This window comes from Macrobrachium rosenbergii, chromosome 54 (assembly GCF_040412425.1).
Source record: "Macrobrachium rosenbergii isolate ZJJX-2024 chromosome 54, ASM4041242v1, whole genome shotgun sequence".
NCBI lineage: Eukaryota > Metazoa > Arthropoda > Malacostraca > Decapoda > Palaemonidae > Macrobrachium > Macrobrachium rosenbergii.
The window spans coordinates 19,085,082-19,097,104 of NC_089794.1; the positions used below are offsets into that span (position 1 = coordinate 19,085,082).

Genomic DNA, 12,023 nt, shown 5'->3' on the forward strand with positions numbered 1-12,023 from the left:
CCTAATGAAGACATTATCTCTGGTAAAGGAACTAGGCCTACTAGTCAATGTTCCGAAATCGTCCCTCTCACCATCACAACAGATGGTTTATTTGGGAGTGAGAATGGACTCTCTGACTTTTCGGGCTTCTCCATCAATACGGAGAGTAGAGTCTTGTCTAAGCATGATAGACGACTTTCTACATCGCGAGGTTTGCTCAGCCAACCAGTGGATGAGCTTGCTGGGGACCTTAGCCTCGATGGAGAAGTTCGTAAAACTGGGGAGACTCAAGATGAGGCCTCTGCAGTTTTATCTACAAAGCCAATGGCCACGCAAAACCCATCCGGATTCCTTTCTTTTCAAGATCTCAGATCAGATCAAGAAGGAACTGTTCTGGTGGAATTCAAGAGAAAGACTAGAGGAGGGAATTTCTCTTTTTATCAAGAACCCAGACCTCACACTCTTGTCAGACGCTTCGGATCAGGGGTGGGGAGCGACTTTAGACAACAAGGAATGTTTGGGCCTGTGGCAGGAAGAACAGAAAGAACTGCACATAAATGTGAAAGAACTGAAAGCGGTACATCTAGCCCTGATGCAATTTCAGCAAGAGGTAAAAGGCAAGGTTATTCTAGTTCAGTCGGACAACACGACAGCTCTTGCTTATATCAAAAGGCAAGGGGGCACTCATTCCTTCTCCCTGTATCAGACGACCAAGGAACTTTTAGAATGGTCGGAAGAGAACGAGGTCACGTTATTGACCAGGTTCATAAAAGGCGAGAGGAATGTAACAGCGGATCTTTTAAGCAGGAAGAATCAAGTCTTGCCCACGGAATGGACCTTACATCCGCAGGTTTGCAAACAGTTGTGGAATCTGTGGGGTTGTCCGCTAGTAGACCTGTTTGCAACAGACAGAACAAAACGCCTCCCAGTATATTGCTCCCCAGATCCAGACGACAAGGCACTTTGGGTGGATGCAATGACAATGAGTTGGGATTGCCTAGATCTTTACGCTTTTCCACCTTTCAAAATTATCAGGAAGGTCTTGGAAAAGTTCAGGAACCACAAGTACACCAAGATGACTCTAATCGTTCCTTTCTGGCCATCGAGGGAATGGTTCCCAGATCTTCTCCTCCTCCTCGCAGATTTTCCGAGGATCCTCCCGTCGAGGAAAGATCTACTCAGACAACCCCACTTCCTGAGGTTCCATCAGAACTTGTCCGCTCTCACGGCTTGTCGCCTGCAGACTGTCGAGCGACTCCTCAGGAAGAGAGGTTTTTCAAAGGAGGTTGCAGCGCTATTGCGCGACCCAGAAGAAAGTCTTCGACGCAGTATACCAGGCAAGATGGAATCAGTTTAGAGACTGGTGCTATAGACATGGAGTTTCGTCTTCTAAAACCTCTCTAAATCAAATAGCTGAAGTTCTTGCTATCCCTTTATAAGGAGAAGGGATTGTCTTTGAGCACGATTAAGGGTATCGATCAATGCTTGCGTCGGTATTTAAGCACAGAGGTCTAGACATCTCGAACAATCAGGATCTAACAGATTTACTTAAGTCTTTAATACCTCAAGACGAAAGTTCCTAAACAAATAGCATGGAATTTGGACATCGTTCTTAAATGGATTTGTTCAGATCAATTCGAGCCTTTGGCAAATGTATCGCTGAGAAATTTGACTAAGAAAACTATTTTTCTAGTAGCACTCATGCAACAGCCAGGAGGGTGAGTGAGGTTCATGCCTTGGACAAATCTATTGGTTTCTCTCAAGGAAAAGCTGTATGTTCTTCCTCTCTTAGGTTCTTAGCGAAGAACGAAGATGCGTCCAGACCATGGCCGAGGTCTTTCAGCATTAAGAGCCTTTCAGATCTTGTGGGAGAAGGAGAACAAGAGAGATTGTTGTGCCCGGTGAGAGCCTTAAAGTTCTATATTCACCAACAAAAGGTATCAGGGGCTCTTCGGAGAACTTGTGGTGTTCTGTGAGAAACCCGTCAAGACCACTTTTAAGAATGCTCTTGCTTTCTTCTTAAGAGAAGTTATTTCAGAAGCCCATGTGAATTGTCAGGACTCAGACACGGAACTCTGAAAGTGAGAGCACATGAGATAAGAGCTGTAGCTACTTCTTTAGCTTTCAGCACAATCTCTCAGTGCAAAAGATTGTGAATTCTACATTTTGGCGATGTAAGTCGATCTTCGCATCGCATTACTTGTCAGAATTGAAGACTGATTTTGACAATGGCAGTACCTTAGGGCCTTTAGTAGTTACTGACACGGTGGTGGGTGAGGGAGAAAGAGGGGCAACCCTATCCGACTAACATTTTCTCCTTGAAGTTGGAAATTGAGTTTGGTTGCGTCGTCTGTAGGTACTATGTTGTTGGTTTAGGAGTACCTACAATCTTTTTAATTTTGTGGTTGAAAGTTTTTAATTTTATATTTTGGTGATAGAGGTGATCCCTTATTGTTAATTTGGTTCTGCGCCCAGAGCAAGGGCATACTAAGTCTTGTCCGTCACGGCGTTGTCCTCTACGGCAAGTACTAACAGATTGTATCTGACACCTGGATCCTTTATATCCTGTCTATACAATCGAGGGATAAGCAGACTACAGAGGCAGTAACCGCTGAGTCAGCAATCCTTCAAGGTAAGGAACTAAAATTCATGTTTTTGTTTTCTAACAATATATGTGGCTGACATGGTCCCACCTCCTCTAAAGGTGCCAATCAGCTATATGTAACTACCAGGTAAGTCCTATAAGTAAAAATGATATTTTTATGATAAAATAAGGTTTTACTTATACTTACCTGGTAGTTACATGAGTAAACCCGCCCACCTCCCCTCTCATGTCAAGTGGGCTTAAAACTTAATGGGTTCTAGAACATTGTTGGGATAGTTCCTTGTTACCTATAGAGGGCGCTGGTAGAGGGATCACCTAGGTGTTTATAGCGCTAGCGCGAAATTTAAAATTCTGCCGCGTGTCAGAGACGACAGCTATATGTAACTACCAGGTAAGTATAAGTAAAACCTTATTTTATCATAAAAATATCATATTTGCTTATCTGTAGGAGAGTTGAAAGCTTAAATACATTGGGCTGGCTACAATATATATTAAATATATTGGGCTGGTTACAATATATATTAATGATTCTGCACAGAAACATATCCACTCAGCTGGAAACCTGGAAACCATGTGCTGTGCAGTTCAGCAGTGTACATTGCATTTGGCCTTGGCTTTGCTTTTTCTGCCATCTACTTCTGATTCGTTCCTTTTGGTTTCTTCCCACCTAGCTGCCCAGCTCTAAACTATACTTTTCTTTAACTTTTACCTTCGACTCAAGAACAAATCCTTTGGGCGAGTCCCATGCAACTTGCAAGATGTGACTCATTAGTTTCACAGATTATATTGTTTATGTTTGACGGACTTAGTAGAAAAGCCCAGTTCTCTGATGTGAAGATTTTTGATATACAGTAGACATTTTATTTAGCCACTTAAAATTTTAGGTCTTAGTAGGTTTCTTTTAATTGTATTACTTGATAGCATAAGCAAGGTATAATGTATTGGCCTGTAAACTCCTAGCTAAGAAATCTGTTGGAGGTGTTGCTGTCAGTACACCTCACTTAGTGCATTGTAGGCATTACTTAAGGTTCTTTGTAGTGTCCCTTCAGCCCATAGCTGTAACCCCTTTCATTCCTGTTATTGTACCTCATCATATTCTCTTCTTCCATCTTAGTTTCCATCCTTCCTAACAGTTGTCGCATTGTGCAAATGTTAGGTTTTCCTCCTGTTACACCTTTAAAACCTTTTTACCCTCAGTTTCCCTCTCAGCACTGAATGGCCTCATGGGTCCCAGTGTTTGGCCTTTGGCCTAAATTTTATATTCCATTTCATTGCTTCCTAGCTAAGAAATAAATACAACTTATTATAACTTTCCATACTTAAGAGGCAATTCTGTCGCTTTCTTGGAGATGTTACCCAGCCTTTTTCCCTTTATCCTTTCTTTCTTGTGGTCCTAGGGTAGGTAAGGTCATTGGGTTGCCCATTCAAGGAAGTAGGTAAAGGTTTCTAGTAAGTAATTGTCGAGCGGTTTATGCCAAAGTAGTCAGATATATTGTATTCTAATATTGTATTCTAATGTTAGTTTTATTTATATTAGCTTGTTACCAGTATCTTATGGGCTATTGTACCTAAATATTTTTACCATTTTAGTTTGAGATGATATATGGAGCAGTCAACAAGAAAAGGCCTCGGGCATTTTTTGACATTGAATGTAGTGATGTCTACGAAGGACGCATCTTTTTTGAGCTGTACGGGATGACCCCCAGAGTTCGGCAGTTCTTGCAGCTGTGCACAGGGGAACATGGTCCAAGTTACAAGCACTCCAAGTTGATGGAATTTGAGGAAGACTCTCACAGGTTCATAAGAGGTGGTGTGGTGGGTGATGGCATAGAGTCAGAAGAACCAGTTGTAGAGGGCATAACGAACGGTGGAGTTTATCGGGAGAAGCTGGAGCCAGGTCTTTTGACTGGTTGGAAGAGTGATTGTAATCACTGGGCTCTATTTGACATTGTTCTTGAATGCAAACCTGGTTATGAAGATGATTACAGTTTTGGGGAAGTGTGTTCTGGCTTGAATCTACTTAAAGGAGTGTGTGAGTTTAGTCAGAACAAAAAGGTAATAGAAGTAAGGGTTTGTGGAATAGTGATAGATGCAGCGTAAAGGAAAATTGTCCTGATACATAGCGATGTGCTTCAGGTACGTATAAGAGCCAGTACAATATTTTTATTTTTACAACTTGGAAGGAACTTCCCTTGTATCACTCCCTTGTATCACTCTGATGTGGTGGTGTAGAGTAGATACTGCAGTATCTATGAGGGCCTAGAAGCCATACCCCTTGCCATTTACTAAGGTAGCTGATTGTTGTACATCTGTGTCACTGTTCATTTACTCACACTTGATATTAAAACTTTGGCCCTTAAAAATCCAAGTGGTATTGAGGCATCGCCTCTTTACAGAGGATGTTTAAGTGTTGAACATGTCTGTTACAAAAGATTTTAGTCAGGGATGACAGCATTTTCAAGTGAAGTCTGTTCACTCTTTATTTTTGTAGCAATTAAAACCAAAAACAGAAAGAAGTGGCACCAAATATAGAAGACAGTCTGCAATAAAACTCTGGTTTGTTGGGAATAATTATATCCTATACTGCTACGTTGATCTCCAAGGAAGATCTAGTTAAAATTAGAAGCTTAACAAATATAAGAGATAGAATTGAAAATCAGTTAAAATTTAAATATTTGTAAAGAATTAAAAATGATTTAATTTGAATATTTTAAAAACATTTATGCCGACCCTTCTGCCTTTTCCCCTCCCAACAATGTTGTACTACCAAATGGTATACCTTCCTGGTTCTGCCAGCATTGGTTATCAATCAAGAGACTGACGTTTTTGTAGGTGTCATGTAAAAGAATAATTTTGTCATTCAATGGTAAAAGCAAATTGCAAATTGCAGGTGGTTATAAGAATTCTGTTGGTATAAATAATAATAAAATGAAAACTTAATAACTATCTTAATTAATGTTACATTATGTAATTCTGTTATTGAATGCAAGTGGTTTCAGTTTATTTGTCTCAGTAAGTTGGCTACTTGTATTTGGTGTTACTAATGGTACCATGTAGTCAGTTTTTTAGTTTCCATTGAGGAATAGAGAAAGAAATTAACAAACAGGCTGTTGTACTAAAAATGAATATTTAAGAGGGGCTGTACAGTAAGACTGAGGACAAAGCAGACTTGGAGGTAAAGCGAAAGTGGGCATATCTGGGGCCTGAAGGAATCCTGCAAACACCCTTTAGTAACTCCTGCAGTGCTCCTCATGAGGCATAACACTGGCACTACGCTATGGGGGAATTATGATGGGTCCCTGCACACATAGACATTAAAGGAAATAAGGATGCTGATAAGGTACCCAGAGTTATGACTGCAATTGCTACATGGTCAAATATACCTGTTCTTCCCAGTGATTTGTTAATACTTCTTGAACCCATTATTTTTAGTAACTGGCAAAAATTGTTGAATAATGGACATGACAGTAACAAATTGGTGTGTTTTTCCATCCCAAAAAGTGTCGTATTGAAGTCATTTCCCATCTTTGAGTTGGTCACGCTCTTGTGACATTTGTGACCTATGGGTATTTGATGCATAACCCACCGGACCCAGTCCTTGAATGCAGAGTGCGTGTCTTTAATGATTAGCCAACTTTCAACCAATAAAATATGTTGTATCATGTACGGGAAACCAGTGTTGAAAGAAATTGGTTTCCATTTAGTTTATATTTGTTACAAAAAGAAATAATGAATATATTTCACACAAAAAATTCAGCACTTGGCCTTCAGCATAAATTTCACATTCCATTGCATTAGAAAAATGTCCTTGACATTAACCTTTTGTGATAAAGTGAAAATACTGTATCTTAAAATTGTTTAGGTTGTCATGTTTCCAACTTTTAACTTCAGCAAACAAAAGAGCAGGTCCGATTATAAACTGTGAATGCACTTAGTATGAATAAATTAAGCAATACCAGCAGTGCATAATGAACCAGTTAGCTACCTTAGTTATGAGCTAAGATCATAGCCAGGCCTTAGTTGTGTAAGATGACTTTAGAAACATGCTTCCATGATTGAATTACATGATATGGCTTATAAAAATTTTATTTTCTGAATAGCTAATATGAGCATGTTTCTGCTTTATCTTAAAAATTTAGGGGTCTTTGTTTTTCCAGTTTAGCAACAAGAAAGGGCAGTCAAAACCTTCACCAGGCTGCTAAACATAGTTACACAAGTACATTCCATCATTGGCATTTTTAGTTTCAAAATACATTCCCTGGATACTTCATACAGCACTTAGTTCATGACGCATGCGAAAAACAACACTTACAACATTATCACCTTAATACCACTAACCCATAAAGAAAAAAAATTTTAAACCACCAATTATCACCTCTGGTAACGACCGGTAAACAGCGCCACGCCCCTCTCCCGCTCAGCTGATCATCAGTTGTTTTCTGGCTCGTCGAGAGAGAGGTTCTCTCGGCTTCGCTTCACTGTCAACTTTAGGATTTCCTTATTCCTGTTTTGTCACCTGCTTCTTATTCCCAATATGGATTCCAAAGGATTATCGTCACAGGACTTTGACAAGTGTGACTCCAGACGCAGCTGTAAAAATTGCAAGACTCGGATGAGTAGCCTGTCTAATGATAGACATTCTATTTGTAATTCTATTTGTAATTGTAGAGGGGGGCATTGTACGGAGAGTAAGAAATGTGCCGATTGTGAACAATGGTCATCTGATGAGTTTGCCAGATATGTCAAACATCAAAATCTCTAGTACAAAAACGAAAATCTAAAGCTAAGACGGCTGCTATTCAAGGGGTTATCGAGGAGCCCTTAACCGAACCTTCTTCGGGTAATAGCAATGATGTTGTAAATGTTGCAGATGCTTCCGGTGAGCACCTGTCAAAATCTGATATAACTGATCTTTTTGATAAATCAGTCAGTCAATTTTCTGCATCTTTTTCGGATCAGATTGCTGAATCGATGCAGATGTCTTTTATTGAATTAGGCAATCTTTTAGATAGGGGATTAGGGACTGAAGATGATGATGTTTGTACCACTAACCCTTCTTTTTCAGACATTCCCCCGACTGCCTCGGTCTGCCATTCCTCTAATAAAGGAATTAATGATCCGCCTCTGCTTAACCCCGAGAAGTGTCATGTCGGCATGGGGGGAACCAGTTGGCCCGTGCAGTCGGGTATTTCTTTTCCCCTGATATTATTAATTGTATTGATTTTGTTAAAGCTAGGCAATTAGGTTTAAATATTCCTGAGCAAGTAGCTCAACTTGTTTATTCTTAGCGATCTGACGTGCGTCATGGTTCAGGTGTCGCATCTCAGGGTTTGCCGTGCAGTATAGATGCGAATCTTGATGGGTCAGTTTCTCAGGGTCGTGGTGATTGTGTTTTTCCTCCGCAAGGTGTTGGGTCGTCGCAGGTTTCTCCTGCACCTGTGGTTTCGCAGGTTCGTCCTGTCATTAGGTTGTCGCAAGATATTCTTGCTTCTGGGAGTTCGCAGGTTCCACCTGTGTCTGGTTTGTTGCAGGCTTTCCCTGCGCTGGGTTGTTCGCAGGCTTTGCCTTCGTCTGGGATTGTGAAGAGTCAGTCCACCTCTGCGATTTCGGTGTCGGGTTCATTGTCTGGGTCTTCGCAAGGTGTTCCTGCTTCAGATATTTTGCAGTCTCACTCTTCCGCTTCTTTTTCGCAGAGTTCAGCTGCTCCTTGTCATTCGCAGCTTCATCCCTCGTCTGGCGAGAGTAGTTCGCAGATTCTTTCTGCTTCTACTTCTGTCCCTTTGTCTTCGCTGGGTTCTTCACTTTCTTCTCAGGCTCCTGGGTGTTCGCAGGATTCGTCCTTTCCTCCTCCTCCTCAGAAGTCGGTTGGGTTTGATTTTTCTAATTTTCAGTCTGTTTCTAATGAGGATGATGCTTCGTCTATTGGGGATTCTGGTTCTGATTCCCACTCAACGAGGTTTTTAAGCTTATTTGGGCTTTCCATCCAGAATCCATTCCGAACCTTCCAATCCTCCGAAAGGTTGCGCCTTAGAGAAGATTTATTCCTCCAAGGTTAAGGAGGGTAAATCAGAGCATAGAGTCAATCTTTACGATAGAATTTCGGAGGTTATCCAAGATGTTAGAAATAGATTTCAATCCTCACTATCGGAAGGTAAGGTTTCACTTTGTCCTCTTCCTCATAAGAAGAAATTATATTTAGCTCCGGATTCTCCTGATCTTGCGGGTTCTCCCGAACCTAACGTAGCTTTAGGTAGGCTTTCGGCCCCTGTTTCGCAGAAGAGGTCTTTGAGCATCTCGTATGATGAATGTTCCCGATTAGAATCTTTAGGTCGTCACCAGCTGGAAAATAATTCTTTTTCTTTCTGGCTCCTTTCCACTCTCCTTAACTTCATTAAAGAATCGGGATTCGTCCCCCTCCGATCCCTCGATCTTTGAGGCTCTCATTCAGTCTTTTTCCATTTCTCTAGTTAATTCCTCCAATATTGCTGCCTCTATCGCTACCTTCCTTCAAGTCAAGAGAAGGGAAGGTATCTTATCTCATTTGCCTCCGCATGTACAACAGTTCCAAAAGACCCAATTATTGTCCTCCCCCTTAGCAGGTCAGGATTTATTTGAGCAAGAGACTATAGAAAGAGTCATTAGTGAAGTTAAAGATGACTCCACTACTTCAGCCCAGTTAGCTATTTCTAAGGCGGTCAAACTGCCCTCTTTTTCTTCAGCCAGGTTCCTCCCGAAGGCCTCTTCTGGTGGTTCTGGGGTTAACGTCGGCGCCTCTACTTGTGGCTCCGGTAGAGGTAGGGGCTCTTATCGAGGCGGAAAATCTAATTTTGTCAATAAGCGTGCATGCTTCTCCAGCGCCGCAGGCCCTCCTGCGAAATCTCCCGTGGGCGATCTCCTAGAGGACGGGGTTTTCGCTGCTAGAGTCATTCCCTGTCCGGTTCAGATTGGCGGCTGTCTGTCCCTTCACTGGACATCTTGGAGGGACAAAGGTGTAGACTCGTGGGTGGTGGAAGTCCTCAGGGAGGGGTATGCGATTCCTTTCCACACCCCTCCCCCTCTCTCTGGGACTCCCATCACCCTTGATTCGTATTCCCCTCTTTCCATCAGAGGGATAGCGCTGGAGGAGGAGATCCGAGCTCTTCAGCAGAAGGGTGCGATCGAGCCCGCCTCCGTCTCCAGGCTATTACAGCCGCATGTTCGTGGTGCCCAAGGCGACCGGAGGATGGAGACCCATTATCGATCTCTCCATCCTAAACACCTTTATTGTAAAGACCAAATTTCATATGGAGACTACCCAGTCTGTCCTTCAGTCCATTCGGAGGGACGACTGGATGGTCTCCATAGATCTGAAGGACGCCTACCTTCAGATTCCTATTCGTCCATCGTCACGCAAGTTCCTCTGCTTCGTAGCTGGAGGCAGGGCTTGGCAATTCAAAGTCCTGTGTTTTGGTCTTACTACGGCACCTCAGGTGTTCACGAGGATAATGGCTCCTGTATCTGCTTTTTCTCCACCAGGCCGGAGTAAGGATACTCCGGTACCTGGACGATTGGCTGGTTCTGGCTTCTTCAAGGAAGCAATGATCCGGCAAGGGACCTGGTAATAGACCTGTGTCAGACTCTCGGAATTGTTATAAATTTCGAGAAGTCCAATCTGACACCCTCTCAATCTATGACTTATCTGGGGATCAGGTTGGAGTCCTCGATTTTGAGGGCTTTCCCGACTCCCTTGAGGGTAGAAAGGTTCTTCTCAATAGCAGAAGAATTTCTATCCTCAAGGGAGCAATCTGCGGCATTTTGGAGGGTTCTCTTGGGCCATCTGTCTTCTCTGGCTCATCTAGTTCCTGGAGCTCAGCTTCGCATGAGGGCACTCCAACTGGCTCTCAGGAGGAGCTGGGACTTCGACGATGACTCTGTCCTGATCCCTTGGGACTCGGCTTGTCACGATGACCTTCTCTGGTGGATGGAAGAGGATCGTCTTGCATCAGGAATCTCTCTCGTGACCTCCCCACCAGAGCTTCTGTTTTGGTCCGACGCCTCGGACGTGGGTTGGGGCGCAAATCTGACGAACCAATTCGCCTCAGGGATTTGGTCCAGCGAGGAATCCGTCCTATCCATCAATGCAAGGGAGCTGATTGCGGTGGAGAGGGGTCTTCACTTTTTTCAAGATTTGCTCAAGAGCCGAACGGTGGCTGTCTTCTCGGACAACACGACAGCAATCTCGTATTTGAGACGTCGGGGGGGGTGTCCGCTCAGTCGTTCTCAACGATATAGCTCAGAGAATCTTGAGATGTACAGAGACCTTGCAGATCTCTCTCCGCCCTCAGTTTGTTATGGGTCGCTGCAACGTGATTGCAGATGCTCTCTCAAGACCCAACCAAATCATAGGGTCAGAATGGACGCTGGACATGGAAGTTTTCAACAAGCTAAGGAGGAGATGGCCAGTGAACATAGACCTGTTTGCAACATCGCTAAATCACTGTTGCGATGCTTATATTGCGCCAACCTCGGACCCTATGGCTGTGGGTGGTTGCAATGTTATACCCGTGGGACAATCTTCAGGCTTACGTTTTTCCCCCTTTTGCGATGATCCGCCAGGTGATCAACAAGCTGAAGTCTGCCACCAACTGTCAGCTAACTCTAATTGTTCCACTATGGCTTCAAAGGGAGTGGTTCCCAGATTTGATGGAACACCTTCTGGAACCACCTGTTCCTCTTCCACCCAGACGGAACCACCTTCGTCAACCTCATGTGCGCAGGTTCCACAGAAATCCCCGAATGCTTCGTCTTCATGCGTGTCGACTCTTCAGCGATTCGCGAGAGCCTCAGGGTTCTCTTCTAGAGTGGCTAAGGTCCTTAGCCACTGCAGAAGAAAATCTTCTTTAGCCTCTTATCAATCTAAGTGGAAAGTCTATAGAGGTTGGTGCACGAGGCAAGGACATTCTATTTCGCGTCCTTCCATTCCTAAGGTTACGGAATTCTTTCTGTGGTTATGGGAGCATTGTCATTTCTCTGTCCCTACCATTAAGGCTTACAGGTCTATGCTTTCAGCAGTTTTTAGATTTAAGCTACCTTCCATCAGCTCAGACCTGGCCATCAGAGATCTCATTAAAGCCTTCAAGATACAAGCTCCTAGGAAGGCTTCCTCCTTCCCTTCTTGGGATCTTAATGTGGTTTTGCAAGACCTCATGTCTTCTAAATATGAACCCTTGGCATCAAAGGACCTAAGGATCATGACGAAGAAGGTCCTCTTTTTAGTAGCCTTAGCCACAGCTAAAAGGGGTCGGTGAGCTCCAAGCCCTTTCCTCTTCGGTCCCTTCCTCAGGAGAGGATTTAGTTCTCTCTTATGTCTCCCACTTCATGGCGAAGACGGAATCGGCTAGTAAGCCTGTTCCCAGGTCTTTTATCCTGAAGTCCCTCAGAGACTTTGGCGGGTGATCTC

The 12,023-nt window shown here is 43.3% G+C and overlaps 1 protein-coding gene across 4 annotated transcripts in view; it reads left to right on the plus strand.

Moving 5' to 3' along the window:
• The window catches only part of LOC136834817 (tripartite motif-containing 13-like), a 52,563-nt gene extending 45,283 nt beyond the window's left edge, over positions 1-7,280 (plus strand). For all 4 annotated transcript variants that reach the window (XM_067097565.1, XM_067097563.1, XM_067097564.1 and 1 more), the window contains exon 4: positions 4,175-7,280. In XM_067097565.1, the coding sequence (XP_066953666.1) occupies positions 4,175-4,684 (510 nt within the window). In that variant the 3' untranslated portion in view covers positions 4,685-7,280. The remainder of the gene's footprint in view (positions 1-4,174) is intronic.
• The last annotated feature ends 4,743 nt before the right edge of the window (positions 7,281-12,023 follow it).